The 17,246-nt window shown below is 41.8% G+C and overlaps 1 protein-coding gene across 1 annotated transcript in view; it reads right to left on the bottom strand.

Moving 5' to 3' along the window:
* Positions 1-12,438, bottom strand: part of LOC142385725 (leucine-rich repeat-containing G-protein coupled receptor 5-like) — a 56,531-nt gene extending 44,093 nt beyond the window's left edge. Inside the window, exons 1-2 of the mRNA XM_075472437.1 lie at positions 11,895-12,438; positions 449-520 (exon numbers count right to left, since the gene is read on the bottom strand). Coding sequence (XP_075328552.1) covers positions 449-520; positions 11,895-12,214 — 392 coding nt within the window. The 5' untranslated portion in view covers positions 12,215-12,438. The remainder of the gene's footprint in view (positions 1-448; positions 521-11,894) is intronic.
* Between the last annotated feature and the right edge of the window lie 4,808 nt (positions 12,439-17,246).

The raw sequence follows: 17,246 nt of genomic DNA on the forward strand, positions 1-17,246 counted from the left end.
TCATAGAGGCATCTAGAGTTCTCTTCTTTTGGAGTGGCTTAATGGCAGCTGTCTTTAGTGACTTGGGAAAAATGCCTGATGCCAGTGAGCTGTTAACTATTCGTAGGAGATCACTTTCTACTGAGGTAAAAACTGTTTTTAAAAAGTCGGATGGTATTATGTCCAGAGAACAAGTTGTTGATTTCAGCTGCCGAACTGTTTCCTCTAGGATTTTTAAATTAACAATATTAAATTGTGACATAACGTCAGAGTTATTTCTAGGTTTTAGACACAGATTAGTTTTCTGGTTTGTCTGTGTTGCGTTAATGTTTTGTCTAATTGTTTTGATTTTTTGGCTAAAAAAGTTGGCACCACAGCATCTCAGACAATGTGTGTGTGTGTGTGTGTGTGGGTGTGTGTGTGTGTGTGTGTGTGTGTGTGTGTGTGTGTGTGTGTGTGAGAGACTCACAGCTCCTCCAGGAAGGGAAGGTTGGACAGAGCTCCGCTGGGCATCACAATCAGATTATTCATACTGAGATCACTGCAGAAAAAGAGAGGAAACAGATTCATCGTTCATGTCGCTGCACCTTTTCACCTTTTGGGTCAGATGTTAATGACACATCTGGATTTCAAACAGCACAAATCCAATAAAAACACGCACAAAGTTTAATGCTACATACAACTAAACCAGTTGAAGAAACTACACGTGAACACAGATATTCATCAGAAGCAAAAACACTTGAGAAACACAGAATTGTGAATTATTAAAGAGCCACAACAACGGGATAGTTTCAGACACATTCAACACGCTTCACATGTGGAAACATCTCATCTCAGGACTGAGAGCTCTGACACGTCTGTCTTTGTGAGGACCCTCATACTGACCCTGACCTACAGTCTGAAACAGCTTCATGAGGCTCGCAGCTTCCCAAAAAATGTCACACACACACACACACACACACACACACACACACACACACACACAGAGGAGTTCCCGCCTCCTTCAAAGAGCGGCCGATCGGACCGGGTCAACACACACCTGAGTGAGAAACAAGAAGGGAAGTTACTGGAAACAGTGAAAGGTTTCCCTCCTCCCTGCTGACGTTCCAGAACCTTCAAGGAGTCCTGGATAAAAACAGACTCCAGATCCTCAACATTTTCTACTCTGAAATTGGTTTCTGCACAGCTCTCTGAAGGTCCCACCACAGCATCTCAGTCAGGCTGAGGTCTGGACTTTGGCTGGACCATTGCGACACCTTGATTCTTTTCTTTTTCACACATTCTGCTGTAGATCTGCTGCTGTGTTTGGGATCATTGTCCTGTTGATGAGCCAGTTTCAGCCCAGCTTTAGCTGTCGGACAGACGGCCTCACATCTGACTCTAGAACACTTTGGTATCCAGAGGAGTTGATGGTGGACTCAATGGCTGCAAGGTGCCCAGGTCCTGTGGCTGCAGAACCAGCCCAGATCATCAGCCCTCCACCACCGTGCTTGACAGCTGGTGTGAGGTGTTTGTGCTGATATGCTGTGTTTGGTTTTCTCCAAACGTGCTGCTGTGCATTATGAGCAAACATCTCCACTTTGGTCTGGTCTGTCCAAAGGACATTGTTCCAGAAGTCTTGTGGTTTGTTCAGATGCAGCTTTGCAAACCTAAGCTGTGCTGCCATGTTCTTTTTCTCCTGCAACCCTTCCAAACAAGCCATACTTGTTCAGTCTGTTTCTAACTGTGCTGTCATGAACTTTAACCTTTAACATGCTAACTGAGGCCTGCAGAGTCTGAGATGTAGCTCTTGGGTTTTTGACCTTGGGGTGACCTTGCTGGGACGTCCACTCCTGGGCAGACTGACAGCTGTCCTGAATGTTTTCCACTTGTGAATAATCTTTCTCTCTGTAGAATGATGGACTCCAGATAGTTTGGAAATGGCCTTCTAACCCTTCCCAGGTTGATGGGCAGCAGCAGCTGCTTCTCTGAGATCATTTCTGATGTCTTTCCTCCTTCAAATCTGTCTCTTACAAAAGTGACTTATGGAAAACGACCAAGAAGAGACACACTATGAGAGACAGTAGATGGATAAAAAGAGACCAAATGAGTGTCCCAAAATGCAAAAACACCACAAATATGTTGAAAGGCACTAAAATCTATGATGAAAAACTAAGAAGAGATCAAAATGGACTTTCTAAACAACAAAAACAAGATGAAAAAGACAGATAGAAAGACTAGAAAGAGACCCACACAATTACCGAGATTAAATTAGATGAAAGAGATTCAATTACATCACAAAAACTACCACAAAAAGAGCACAAAATAAACAAAACGATGACAATTTAGAGACAAAAGGCCAAGAAAGAAACAAAAATCTTTAGCAGGGAAAACAAATTGAAAAATAGACCAAAAAACAACCATAAAAATGACTACACAAAATAGTTTACATCAGGGACAAATTACTACCAAAAAGAGACACTTATCAACCAGAGAGGAGGAAAAAATGCCTCTTAGATGGTATCAAAAGGCAAACCTACAAAAAAGACCACAGAAAGTCAGAAAATGGCCAAGAAATGAAAAAAACAACAACAGATGAAATGACTGCATAATAAATATAAAATGACAACAAAAAGAGACAATAATGTAGATCAGAGGTGAGGGGCCTTTGATAAAAAAAACCTCACTTATTTCATTCTTACTCTTCCAAGCTGTAAAAACAGAAAAAAACATGGATTCACTGGTGTTTTGTGTGAAGTTTTCAAGTCAAAACAAGCTGACATCAGTGTTTGGCTGGCAGAGGGGAACATGGTTTGTATGCTGTGTTTGTGTGCAGCCATGACGCTCTTCCTCCTTCTTTTCTTTCCTTATCTGGACCCGTCTATTTTCTGCTCTGTGTGTGTGTGTGTGTGTGTGTGTGTGTGTGTGTGCGCGATAATATCGGCAGGTAGCGTCTTTCCACTCAGGAGAGCTCGGGCCTGAAAGGAGACGGAGACAGACTGTCTCTGTCTCGAACACACACAGCTCAGGGTGTGTCGGCAGGTTGAATACGACGGTTGTTAAGGAACTTTCTCAACACTCCATAAAGCCTGTTAATGTGTGTGAGCGCAGCTTTACAACACAGTGCACAGGCGGCCCGGTCGCACACACACACACACAGAAGGTTTGTTTGGACTGGTTTTAGCAGAATGTTCTTTACTCCGAGCAGACTAACAGAGTTACGGCCGATTGGCTTTTACTGCTGCTCACAACAACACACTGTGCATGAAAGCAGATTTCATTCATTCATTAGCCAACGCTCATAAATATATGGTCATAGACTGTGTGAGAGTGTGTTTCCAGACACTGAGCTGTTCATTAGCCAGACTGATGGAAATGTGCTCACACACTGTATATCAACATATACATTCACCATTAAAACACACTTTTACACAAATGAGTGTTTGTGTTTTGTGGTGGTTTGATTTATACTCAGAAGAATAAGTGAGCTAAACATCTCTTCCAGGAGGTTCTCCTTTAACAGCTACTTTATTAGAGAGCTTTAAAGGAAATCCTGGAGCACATACAGACGTCTGTGAGGGGTTCCTCTGCGAACAGGCTCGTTTTTTTTTGATAAAACATTAACAGGAGTTTACTTTTTTTTTTTTTAAACATATGTTTATTGCACATTTTGTTAATTTACAAACGGTGAACAACATAGAACAAGAAGGTACATACAAGAAAAGAAAGCAGAGCAATAAAAATTATTAAAATGAAATGAATAAATAAATAACTGAAAGGAGAAAAAAATAAATAAATAAATAAATAATAATATAAATGTGTATACTAATTCAGCTCTTCATTCCAGCCATCTACTTCAATGTCATTTTTTTAAGGAAATTACAGAAAACATTCCAGATTTTCCAAAACTTGTCAAGCTCATTTTTTGTGGTGTAGCTTATCTTTTCTAAAGCCAAGTAAAAAGACATCCCTGTTAGCCATTGTGAAGTGGTACAAGGTTTATCCCTTTTCCATGAACAGGCTATGCATCTTTTAGCTTCCAGAAAACAAATATTGAGTAAGGATTTTTCATTTTTGGAGGTCACAAAATTGTCCGGGTGAATGTTTAGCAAACATAACTTTGGTTTGAGAGGTAGGAGTTTACTTCTTACTCTTTTCTCTGAGTTAATTAAACACCTGCAGCTTCATAGATCAGCCACAGGACAGGAGTGTTCAGGAGTATTCAGGAAATATTTGCTAAAATACTACAGACTGTATGCAACAGAATGATCAGATATGTTCCTTTGAGGCCTTTTACACTTCTGTCCTGAAGTCCTGATCCAGCCTCATTTCTTTCTGTTTCCTTCCAAGCAGCCAGACTTTCTTATAATCCTTAAAGTGGTCTTGAGCAACAGTTCTTCAGGCTTTCTGAAGATCTGGATCAGGATTTTGGTGCAGAACTGCACACTGACTCCCAGAAGAGTTGCTTTTTCACATTGAAGACTCAAAGCGCTTTCCTGACTCATTTGCAGCTTTTCTTCAGCTAACTGATTTGCTAACTGTCAGCTGGTGATGTAACCATGTGATGTCACCTTTAAAGAGGGAGAGGTTTTAGTGGACAGCGTTACGGAGATCACTTTGATTCTTTTCAACATCAATCTCACTCCCGAAGGGTGAAGATTAGAAAAGGAAACGTCTTCATGGTCACACGATGCGGCGGACGCTGACCTTCCCAGAGCAACAGCCTGATGATACGCGGCTATCTCACAATTTTAACCTTCAATTGTCTTTTTCATATGTGGACAAAAGTTCACAACATATGTTTTCTAGTGAGAACAGTTTGCATACTTTACCAACTGTTTTTGGCCCTGAAAGAGGCAACACAATGTTCTGGGAGGCTAAAAGGAGCCGAGCAGCTGATACGGAGGACGGATTTTACCCTGATTATGAGCAAAGCTTCAGTTTGATTATTAGACTTTGATTCAGAGGCATTTATTTTTTTGGATCTCACAGTTTGAGCTCTGAGTCCTGGTCCTTGATGTGTTTTCCAAGATAAAAAAGTCCTGATGAAGAAGGAGAACAGAGGGATGAAAGAAGAGGCGCATACATTAGCCGTGTTGTGTGTTTTTCTCTCTTGATATTGTGGCAGCTTTGTGCGAGTTGTCTTTTTTCCGTCTCCTCGGGCTCAAACTGATGGATATCAGGCGATTATTCAAATGATGGGCGGGCGGCAGAAAGACAAACTCTGGAGAAAGAAAGAAAAGAGAGCTGTGTAGTTTAAAGGCGTACTGTGACAGCGAGGCCTCTCTGTTTTTGTGCTCTTTCGCTCTTTCTCTCTGCCTTTCTTTTAGGCTTCAGGGGGGCGGGGCGCTGGGGGCCCCCCGGCGCGGCCGAACGTGGGGGGAGTTATTCCCCGGTCTGTCCAATCAGCCGATGCCGTCTTCCTCCAGAAGAAAAAGATGCCACAAGACAATCAGCAGCTCTGTCAGATCTGTTCGACTGAAGGAAAGCCACAGAAGATCTGATGAATTCTGTTGTCATGGTTACGGACCAGAAAACAACAAACCTCAACCATCCCAACTCAAGACATCAAGATCTTATCTGCTGATGGACAATTACATCATGTGGACTGACATCAGTTCACATCAGTTTGGAGATATCAGGTGTTTGAGTCGGCTTTAAAAGCTTTTATTTATTTAAAAAATGACTTATCATAGCCAGACACCTTAAATCTCCAGTTTTATGACTGAACAAATCATTTCGGATTTCTTTAGTACCGATCTGCCAGGAAAAAGAACCAAACTTAGGCTTAAAGGTGTCATATTTCTGCAGAGCAGATTAGCTTTATGGGCATATTGATTCCAGCTGTTTTCAATATTTCTTTCAAACAAAGAAATCAAAGAAATACAGCTTTTTACATTTTTTTTATGATTATTACTTTGCTAAAAAGCACCAAAGAAAATGTTTGAGTTCTCAGTTTCTTGCGATGTTTGCTGTTTATGTAAAAGATGGAGGACAAAAAAAAGATGAGAAGAGCGAAACAGCCTCTTTAAGTTCAGGTGGTTAAAGTAAGAACCGGGCAGTTCCTCAAATTAAAAACCAGCTTATTTCCATCTGGTGCAATATCAAAAAGGTCAATGTCACAGAGCACGTGAAATAATTCAAACTCAAAGTATAATTACACCAGTTACAAGATGTTCTGACTCAACCAGTTCTCACAGAAATAACACATAAATTACATCATGTCCTGCTCAGTTTTGTGGCCATTTTGCTTCTTTCAGGCTGGTGGAATTTCTGGATAGCTGTGTCTGCACAGCTGGAAATCCTGCAGAATTCAATTAAAGGTACCCAGTTGGACACTGTTTCCAGTCCCCTAAAGCACAAAAAAGCTGGCAAACAACACCTCAAGTGATTGTTTTTTCATCATTTTTACCAAATTCATTCAACTTGACAACACTGAAACAGAAACCTTTGTTAATGAAGCATCTTGGTGAATCTGCAGCATGAGTGTCCCTGCCTGTTAAAATATGCACTGAAATGTTAGGTTTTGCATTCATTTCTCAGATCTGAAGGTGGCCTGCAGAAGAAAACTCATTGGAAAACGCGCTGATCCACAGAGTCCAACATGTTTCAGTTTGTCTTCACAGTTGTGGAGCCGTAACTGATCGATTGACGGCTGTTTTTTCAGCTGGAAGCTTAGAAAATGAGCCTCCAGCTTGAGGCCACGTCAGTATCACAATTTATTTTATCCCTGGCCTCTCCCATAACCTCACAGGAGGACAGGTTTACCTGTCTGTGATGTCACGTTTGAACTACCTGTGTGGGTGCGTGAGGCGTCTAAAAGCTTAGACAGCAGCGGTCCAAACACGCAAACTTCCAGGATGGACTTCCTGTGTGTGTGTGAGGTGCTGAAAGGTCAAACACGCCTGGAGCTTCACCTGTCTTCCTAATGATAGATGCTTTAACTGAGGAAAACTGAAATAGGTAAATAAGTCAAGGCTAAGTGTTCAGGAAGTCCAATATGGCTGCAGCCAGAGGGGGCGTGGCCACAAAATCCTTCATATGCACATCAGTTCATTCATCACATTGAGGCTGAACACATTCCTGTGCAGCTGCTGTCAGTCAGAGGCAGAATGGAGACTTACAGGCCCATTCAGGCAACACTTCTTAGGCATGCAGCAAGTGTACACACACACCCACACACACACCCACGCACACACACACACACACACACAGGCGTTGACAGATGGTGGTATTCATCCTGACGGTGGCCGGACAGACAGACTGACAGAAGGAGACTGTAAAGTCTGTGATGTCGGTCTCTCTGTGATCGGCTAATTTCCTGAGAAGGTTGTAAAAAGTTCTCACAACCAGCCAAACGGACAACAGTTTGACTTCTGGTTGCGACAAAGAAAGGAGGGCTGAATGCTTTTCTGCCTGTTGGTCTTTTAATGTGGATGGAGGCAGAAACAGGAAAAAAAGAGAGGAAAGTTTCGCTTTGCACAGGCGTTTTTAGTGGAGCTGCAGAACTGATGTGGAGGGGATATCATTCTTTTTACTATAAATGACTAAAATCTGAAATATGATGCTGTGCTGTGAGGAAGTTTGGAGCCCTCAGATTAATTCTGACTGCTGTTATTCAAAGAACGAGTTTCCATTTGTGTCACGGTTATATTTACACGTGAACCATCAACAACACAAATAAGAAAAAGTTGGAACATTGTGTGAAAATTTGATTAGAAAAATAAGGTTAAGTTTTCCTTTAATTCTTTGCAGAGAGCATGAACTCAACATATTTCCTGTTGTGTCTCCTCAGCTTTATTTCATCTGTTAACAAACATCATTTCTGCATCTCAGACCTGCAACACGTCCCATAAAAGTCAGGACAGAGAACCTTCTCCCACTTTGACTGCTTGCTGACAGCAGGCTGGATGCTCCTTTGGCTCTTTGCTCCATTTCTTCCAACAAAGATCTGGAACACTGATGGCTCTGACCACAGCACACGTTTCCACCGTGTGACGCTCCATCCCAGACGCCTCCGAGCCCAGAGAAGTGGACGCTCCATCCCAGACGCCTCCGAGCCCAGAGAAGTGGACGCTCCATCCCAGACGCCTCCGAGCCCAGAGAAGTGGACGCCGCCTCTGGACCAGGCTAACATCAGGCTTCTTCTCTGCACAGTAAAGTCTGTGAATGGAACTCTGGATCGTAGTGCTGGACAAAGGTTTCCCACAGTAATCCCTTGTCCGTGTGCTTCTATCAGCTGCTGATGAATGAGGGTTCCTGATGCAGCGCCGTCTGAGGGGTCAGAGGTCACGGGGGTCCAGCTTAGGCTTGCTCCCTCGTCCTTTACACTGAAACTCCTCCAGATTCCCTGAATGCTTTAATGATATTCTGCTCTGCAGAGGGAGAAATATGCAGATCCCTTCCAGTCTTTCTCTAAGGAACATTGTTTTAAACACATTTGTGGACAAACTGGAGATCCTCTGAGCATCTCTGCTCCTCTCAGACTCAGCCTGTCATGGAGGCTGCTTTAGGACCAGATCCTGGTTACAATCACATGCTGACATCATCTGTTTGACATTACATCATGACTCCTTTTTTCAAATAGGATTCAGATGCAAAAAGGGATTTATATTAACAAATGAAACTTCCCATGATGTCACATGATGGCTTATCGGGACAAAGAGGCCAGAGGCTGACATCCTGACACAAGAATGTAAACAAGCAATGACGCCTGCAGGTGTCCATCCTTCAGCCTTTTACCTGAGCACGATGGATATGGAACGGAAAGAAAAAAAAACATTTTGTCAGCACCAGTTGTCCTCATCGAGGAAAAATAATTATCTATCATTCAGTGAACCAGTTTTTCTGTATCAGTGAAAATAAATCACTGATAGTGGTTAGAATGAATCAAGCTGTCCTACAAGGCTGCAGGATGAGATGTAAAACCAAGGTTCAGCTTCTCTTTCAGTTCTTTTTCTGCTGTAACTCAAAGACATCTGCCCTCAGATACAACTACAGAGCAGCCAATCAACAACCTAATTTATTCTTAAAAACATGCATTCCTGCATCTCCTGGATAACTTGGCCCCTGATGAAGACAGATTTAAAACTGTGCTTCTCACTCCCCAAAAACACAATCAAACAGCATCACACACAGAAACTCCTTGATCTTCGGTCTTATTCGATTCCTGATTGGAGCTTTATTAAAGACACAAAGAGCTTTTGATGGACTGTCGCTGCGTGCGTGCGTTTTCTGTGTGCGCGTCCATCTGCCAGTCGTAGACAAACTGTGAGGAACGCACACCCTCCTGCTCTGAATAGTAGTGAGTTTCCTTTAATGAGAGTGAAATTTAAATCCTGGACAATGTGCTGCTTTTAGGCCGGAGCCAAAGGCAGGCAGGTTTTCCTCCTACACACACACTATACAATGACGCAATGCTTTTGCCGGAGTTGAAGCATGTCTTCTTTCAAAGCCGGTCACCTGCTGAGAGGTGAAAAGCATTTGAATGAAATTTACTGTCTTGTTTTAACAGGAATAGAAGTCGAAACACTAAAACTTCCCTGATACAGTTCTTAAAGGGTCGCTGGAACCTCTTTCAGAACCCCTAACATCTTAACAGGAGACACTTGACACCATAGAAACCATTTACAGCGCTTCAGGAAACCTTAACCCCAACACTTAATGACCACTTAAAGCCTTAAAACGTATTTCAGAACCACTGACACTTCCTAATTGCACTGGGAAGATTTTCAGTTGCCACTGAAATATTGTAAAGTCCTCTTTAATTTTCCCGAGGGACACTGGAAACCGGTGTATTCCCCCAAATGTAACTGTAGAACACCTAAAATGTTACGCTGAACTGTTAGATACAATCAACGCTCTCCAAAAACCTGAGGAAAACTCTCAAAAGCCCCAAGAACACATCTGAAATTACTGAAGTCTCTTCAAATATGCCTGAAAACCTCTCCAGAATGCCACCTTTGGAGCCTTGTTATGTTCTCCAGGAGTTATTTAAAGTACCTCGAACTTCCTTTAACCCGTACGGTCCTCTGCAGCGTTAAAGCACCTGAAACCAGGGAGCATTAAGCAAGAATCTAAACACCATCCAGAAAAACCACAGAGGCTCATTAAATAACAAGTCGAGAAACCTCTTCAAGAGCCACTAACAGCCTGAGATCCTCTTGTTTCTCTGAAACGAATGAAACATTTCCTGAATATCCTCTTCCACAACTACATAAATCCAATAATCACAGGAACCTCGTACAGTACATGACCTCACAGACTTCCAGATCCTTTTCACTAAAAAACACCTTTAAATAACTTTAGAAACCCCCACAGCTCTTAAACTAAAGATTCTGAGATCTTAGAGGTTTTTTGTTGCTTTCTGTAGACCAACGGGGAATCTGTTCGGTTCTTCATCATGCATCGTCTCAGTTATTAAGCAAGGGAAACAATCTCCAACTGCTGAACCAGAGCATTTCAATCGCAGAACCGATTCCCCACTTCAGTGTGGCCAGTGGCAAATGAACCACCTGCTCCTTGGCTGCAACACATTCCCCCCACTTTGTTTTCTGATGTCTACTCTCATAACAGCATTTAGTTACCGCTGGCAAAGAAGATTTTATGCTCCAAACCAAGTTCTTTATCTCTTGAAATGCTGAAATGTCCAACATGAACCACAGAGGTTCTTTCCCAGAAGGTTTTTAGAAACCCTAATAAAGGAGGTACAAGAACCACTGGAATTTCAATCTTAAATAATCAGATTAGTCTTTCAATCCCTTAAAAAAAACCTTATGTACCTTGAGAAATTCAGTAACTATTTGTCCTGATCTCAACAACTTTGGCAGAAAATCTTTAAACCTCTTCAAGAACTTCTGGAGACAATAAGATCCGGTAAAGTCCTGAAATAATGGAAACTTTCCAATGAATGGACTCATAAAGGTCAATTAAGAGGTTCTAGTCCTGCAAACACACAAAGAAAGCTATCTGCCTAAATCCTGTCTGATGTATCTGACGTTTGTCTTTGCGTTTTTGCTCCTGAGCTTCCTCTACAGATGTGCCATTTAAAAAGCACATCTCTGTCTGAGCCCTGCACACGCACAGCCGTAAGGATCCATTTGTTGTCACGCTGGAGAGGCCACAAACACGCCATGAAAAGCCCACAAAAAGGTTCAACAAACCAGTGGAGGGCTGGAAGCCAAAGTTGTGAACTGCGGTATCTCAGCCGTTTGAGGCTTCAAGTTTTTAAATGTTGCTTTAAGTTCAAATGATCCTTTTCGACCAACTTAACTTGGCCAAAATGCTGGAAATGTGAACGCGTAAAAACCCCACGAACCACAGGGCTTTTACATCGATCCTGTAAGTGTGCCTGAACTTTAATCGAGGACTTTGAAGAACCATTGGAATTTGAAACTTCAAAGTCAGTCTCCCTAAAAAACTGTTGGTTGAGGGAATGTTTGTCTGGGGCCCTGGGGACCTGAACCGGAGCCCTACTCAACAACCACTTGAGGTTCAAGAACTACTCGTAGCTTCCTTTGAATTATTTCAAGAAGTTTTTTTAAACCTTTCTTTAAGAACCTAGAATTTCTCCAAAAACTAACTGAGCCTGGACACTTCCATGATCGCTCAAGGTTTACCAGAACCCCTTAAATGATCTTTACAAACGCAGAAGGAACCTTTCAGCACCCTTTGTGCACTGATGTCTGATTACTTTGAGCTTTCAGTGTAAATGATCCCTGAGGCAGCCTCAACCGCCAAAACTACGTGACACGCGCGAGAAATAAACAGATGCAGAGCTGACAGGTGCTCCGATTCTCACTACTACATAACATCTGTGCACGCGCACGCACGCACGCATGCAGACACAGAATATCTTAATTACTTTGCACAGACTGAGGGCAACAGGTTGGTGAAACTGAATAGAAGCGGCGCATGAGGCCTCGGTGTTGACTTACAGGTAGGATGTGAAGACGCTCAGGTTGCTCGGCACCTCCCGGAGCCCCAGGTCTGAGCAGTCCACCCGGTGCAGCAGCCCGTCCACCTCACACCGACAGCGGCCGGGGCAGGTGGTCCGCCCCGCTGCTCTGTCCCCGTCCCCGGAGCTCCCCAGCCGGGCTGCCGCGGAGCTGTTCCCCGCAGCTGCGGCTCTCTGCAACCCGGCGACGGAGCCCTCGCCTTCGGCCACGTAGTTCTGCATCTCCACCCCAGCCGCGGAGCTCCTGAATCCGGCCGAGAGGACCGCAAAGGCCGCCAAGAAAGCCACAACCCCCCGCATGTCCGGCACGGGTCCTCCTTGCGGGGTAAAAGTTTCCGGTCCAGCTACAGCCCCCTCAGAGATGGTGAGAAGTGTGAAGCAAAGCTGGAAGCGGTTCAGCTGAACTGATCCGGACTGAAAGTGGAGCGCTTCAGTGGCTCAGTGAAAGCGCAGGTTGTGCAGTCTGGTCGCCTTCCAGGCTGCACGCGTGGAGCTGCAGAGCGCGTGTGAAAGTGTGTGTGAGAGTCCCTCCACTCACACTACACAGCGCGTGAAGCCCGTCCGCTTATATAGAGTGAGAGGCTCTGCGGTCAGATGGCAGGAGTCAGACAAACACAAAAGCTCCCAAATCAACGTGCTCCCTTTTATTTTTTCCACTTCTGTGACTTTTAAATCAGTGAAAACATGTGAATGTTTCACTCTTTTAAATCCAGTTTCAATTCATTTAGAAGCAAAAACGTCTTTTCTATGAAATGAAAGCTGGAATGTGCAAACTTTACATTTATTTCTGCTACAGACAGAAAACGTTTTCTCAGGTTTTCTGTGCACAAACTGAAAGCAAATGAGCTCAAAATCTGATTCCAGTGCCAACACACTAAAGTCCTGCTGTCATCGCTGCACTGAAGTGTTGATCATTTCTAATAAATATGTAATTAAGTTCATCAAGCTCTGACCACAGTTACTACATGATGCAAATATGTCTGATTTCATCTTATGAGAATAAATGAAAGTAAATAAAACGTGGTTTTAAACACAGTTTAACGGAATACACTCAGTTCTGTGTCTCTTTTAAGTGATTTTGACACTCTTTGTGACCGCTTTGTGTCTTTTTTTGTTGTTTTTTTCATCTTCGTGGTTTCTGTTTCTATCTGTTGTTGTTTTTAGTGATTTGTAGAGCCATGAATTAGAAAATGCACCATCATTTGGTTTGAGACATTATTTCTGTTTTGAACAAAAACATCAAATAATCTGGTTCCTATCAGCTCTTAAAACGAGGTAAAAACAACCTCAGCTGAACAACACCTGACATATTACACTGTAAAACTGAAACTAAACACAGAAGCAGTGTGTGAAAAACTAAGTGAACCCTTCCTGCTTCCACAGGAGGGTCAGTAGCAGCCAGCTGCTGCTGATCAATGCTCTGATTCACTGATCATCAGTCAGTGTGAGCAGCTCTATAACAGCAGAAGTTCTGCAGCATTCAGGTGTGTGTTAACACGATGCCAAGGAGGAAAGACATCAGCAACGATCTCAGAGAAGCAGCTGCTGCTGCCCATCAATCTGGGAAGGGTTAGAAGGCCATTTCCAAACTATCTGGAGTCCATCGTTCTACAGAGAGAAAGATAATTCACAAGTGGAAAACATTCAGGACAGCTGTCAATCTTCCCAGGAGTGGACGTCCCAGCAAGGTCACCCCAAGGTCAAAAACCCAAGAGCTACATCTCAGACTCTGCAGGCCTCAGTTAGCATGTTAAAGGTTAAAGTTCATGACAGCACAGTTAGAAACAGACTGAACAAGTATGGCTTGTTTGGAAGGGCTGCAGGAGAAAAAGAACATGGCAGCACAGCTTAGGTTTGCAAAGACTTCTTTTCAGTCTCTGCTTCTGTGTTTTGTCTCAGTTTCTGTTCAATGAATTCAGTTTGTGTTCTTTTTTAGTTGTTTCACATCTTTTTGTGTCTGTTGTTTTCTTGCATCCATTTTGCCCCATTTGAATCTCCTCTTTGCCATTTTTGTCTCTTTCTGGGAAAGTTTCATCGCTTTTTTGGTCAGTTTGTGTTTAAACGTGTAGTTTTTTTCACTGATCTTGTGTCTAACTTTTTGTGGTTCTTTTCTTTTATTCGTGGTGATGCTGTCTGTTAATTGAACTGCAGATTTTGTCTGATCTTTTTGGGTCTGGCTGCAGTTGATCTGTTTGTGTTCATGTCTTTTTCTAAAGTTTTTCATTTCTTTGTGGTGATTTTGTGTTTCTTTGTTGCCATTTTCCTCCAGTTTGTGGGATTTTTTAATCTTGATTTCAGATTTTTTCATTGATTTAAACCTCTTTCTTCTTTTAAATCACTGCACATTTTGTTTCTCTGTTGGTGTTCATTTCACATCTTTTTGATCACTTAACGTCTCTTTTCTGTTGTTTTCTCTTCAGTTTCTGTTAACTTTATGTCTTTTTTAATTTAATTCCACATCTCTTTGTTGTCAGTTTGGGTTTCTCAGCGATGACTGTGCATCATTTATTCTGCCCCAACAATTTCACATTTAATAGATATACGTGTATAAGGTGTATTTTTTGTTTTTCACAGGTGAAACCCTCATTCGTCTGTGAGACCAGGAGCCAAAGTGTGGAAGCCAGCCTTCTTCACTGGACAAATGTTCCTTTCATCGCGCTACACCGCCTCAGATGCAACAAAGTAAACCTGCTTTCGAGGCCCCCTGGTGATCGAACATTACTTTAACTTCAAACTGCGTCAGTGAGCGGAACACATGTCCTCACAAAGACAGAAGAACACTGAGTCGAGGTTAATGATTAGCACCGCTGACTTGCTGTGTAAAGGTGTTATATGGAAATAAGACACTGAGTCTTTATATTATAGAAATATGTGTTGAGGGGAGGGGTGAGATATGAAGATGGTTATCGCTCATACTGAGGCAGTGATGCAACAGGAGGGGGGCAGATATCTGCCTCTGCGGGGATTTAAAGCAACAGCTCAACAGAAATCATCTGCTTTTTAGTGTTTCACACAAACAAGGTGGTGCTTTAAGGTTTTTAAGGTGAACATTTCCTTTAACTCCATGTGGTGAGGTTAATAAATGCTTCCAAACCCAGGGTTCAGGGCCCTACAAAGGGCCACCTTATGAACCTGGGGGTCTCTGTTGTTTCAGTGTCAGAAGGTTTTCATTCAAACTGTTTACACCTGATACAAAAAGCATTGTTTTTCATGGCTATTTACAGTTTTATCATTGAATATGAAGCTGTGGGGCCCCCGGGGACCGGCAGGTGCAGCTCTTCATCACTAGTTTACATCCCTTGCTCCTCTTCTTTGGTTCCTTTGCAGTTGTTCTCTTCTCTCGATGATTTTTTGTTAGTTTGTGTTCACTTTTGCCTTCGTTTGCATCGATTTATGGTCATTTTGTAGAAATCTTAAACATTTTTTGTCTTATTTAATTCGTTTTCTGTCTGTTTGTCACCCTTTTTGCATCTTGTTTTAGCTGCTTTGCATCTCATTTTGGTCAGTGTGCATCTGTTTCTGCTTGTGTGTTCCTTTAGCGTTGTTTTGTGTCACATTGCAGTCATTTTGAATTCATTTGAAAAGAAGTTGTTTTGCACCTTTTTGTGTCTTTGTTGTTATTCAATGTTTTATTTAAATCTCTCTCCATTTATTTAGGTTAAACTTGCATCTCTTTTTGTGATTTTAAGTAACTCTGCTGTTTTAAGTCTGTGTTCGGACTTTTGTAAACTTTCCAACAGGAAATGTCCCCTCATACAAGAATCATAGTCAGGGGCCCCGTGATCTCTGTCGCCCTCAGACCAGAATCAGAGGAGCTGCTTTCAGTAATAGTTTTTATTCTATATTTGTTTTAATGACCAGAAAAAGAAACGTCAAAATGACCCGTGAATTTATGTGCTTGAGCAAAAACCCGTTGTGTTACAGAACTGTAAATAATCCTGGTTTGCAAGTAATTTGATTTTAAAAGCGTTTTCAGACGTTTCTATTTCCGGCGAGGCAGTGACCTCTGGTGGCTGAGTAGCTGTACTGCAACCACAGAGAAAATTAACTTTCAAGGAAGATTTTTCAGTTTCCAGGTCAAATCTTCCTAAATAAATCAAATTCAATTCAAGGCTTCAAAATGTGACTCAAAATATTAAGATAATGTAAAAAAAAAGAGACAGTAGTCATCATCACAGATGGTCTGAAATGAAACAAGAAGAGAATCAGTCCAACAAATCAGTCAATAAATGGTTGACTTTTTATTTAATTTGATCATTTTAGCTCTTTATTTACAACTTGAGCTCATCATTTTTTATTTATGACCATTTACATCATATGTCTTAACTTTGTCTCAAAATGATGGTTCACCTCGTGATCCTTCTCCTTTTTTTATGATTATCTTGACTTTATAGCTCATAACGCTATAAGAGGTCCGCGCTGCTCTCATTTCTAACACTCATAGCACCTGCTCTGCTATTTTAAAGCAAAATACCACAAAAATGATTAAACCTTAAAAAGTAAATGAGGGGTGTATGAAGAAGGGAACAAATAAGTGAAACAATACTAAAGCAATGTGTTAAACACAGAACAATAACTATCGAATAACTATATTTTCACATCTTTATCTTTAAATTTAAATGTATGTTCATTATTGTAAAACTACACAAAAGGTACAGATTAATACAGAAATAAATGGGAAAATGAATAAATGTGCATACATCTATAAATTCATTATTTCTTTTTACATTTCCTAATTATTTTCTTTCTATTTTACAGATTTACAGAAAGACTTTGCTCGATTGTTTTGACTGACTGTGAGGAAAAGAGATGGAATAAAAAAGAATAATGTGAATATTTTAAATTTCTGGCTCCTAGCTCGTCTTTTGAATTCATTCCCACGCGCTGCTGTTCACTTCCGCGCACTTTTTCAGGAGAAACGCGACCGATGCTTTCACCACCCTCTGTCTGTTTGTCCCCGTGAGAAACTCCAGGAGCGCTGACGCACCACGTCATGTGACGCTACAGAGACTAGTCAGCAGTGAAGAGGTATCACTCTACTCCAGCTTCTGAGCACCGTGTCCAGACAATAATTCCATTTATAAAATATGACAAAACTTTGAACTTTACATTCTGATCTCTTACGGTTTTGTTTAATATTTTTGACTTTTTAATAGTAAAACAAATATTTGGAATAATTTCCCATTATGGGTCAGTTTTGGTCATTTTCTTCAGTCGTTTCTATTGTTCTTAATTGCTCATGTTGTATGTAGGTGTGTCAGGTTCCAGCTGTTCCACAAACATTTAAAAGATAAGATTGTTTCCTGTACTGATTAGCGAATAAACTCCTGGA

The sequence above is a fragment of the Odontesthes bonariensis genome, chromosome 8 (genome assembly GCF_027942865.1).
Source record: "Odontesthes bonariensis isolate fOdoBon6 chromosome 8, fOdoBon6.hap1, whole genome shotgun sequence".
In the NCBI taxonomy this organism is placed as follows: Eukaryota; Metazoa; Chordata; class Actinopteri; order Atheriniformes; family Atherinopsidae; genus Odontesthes; species Odontesthes bonariensis.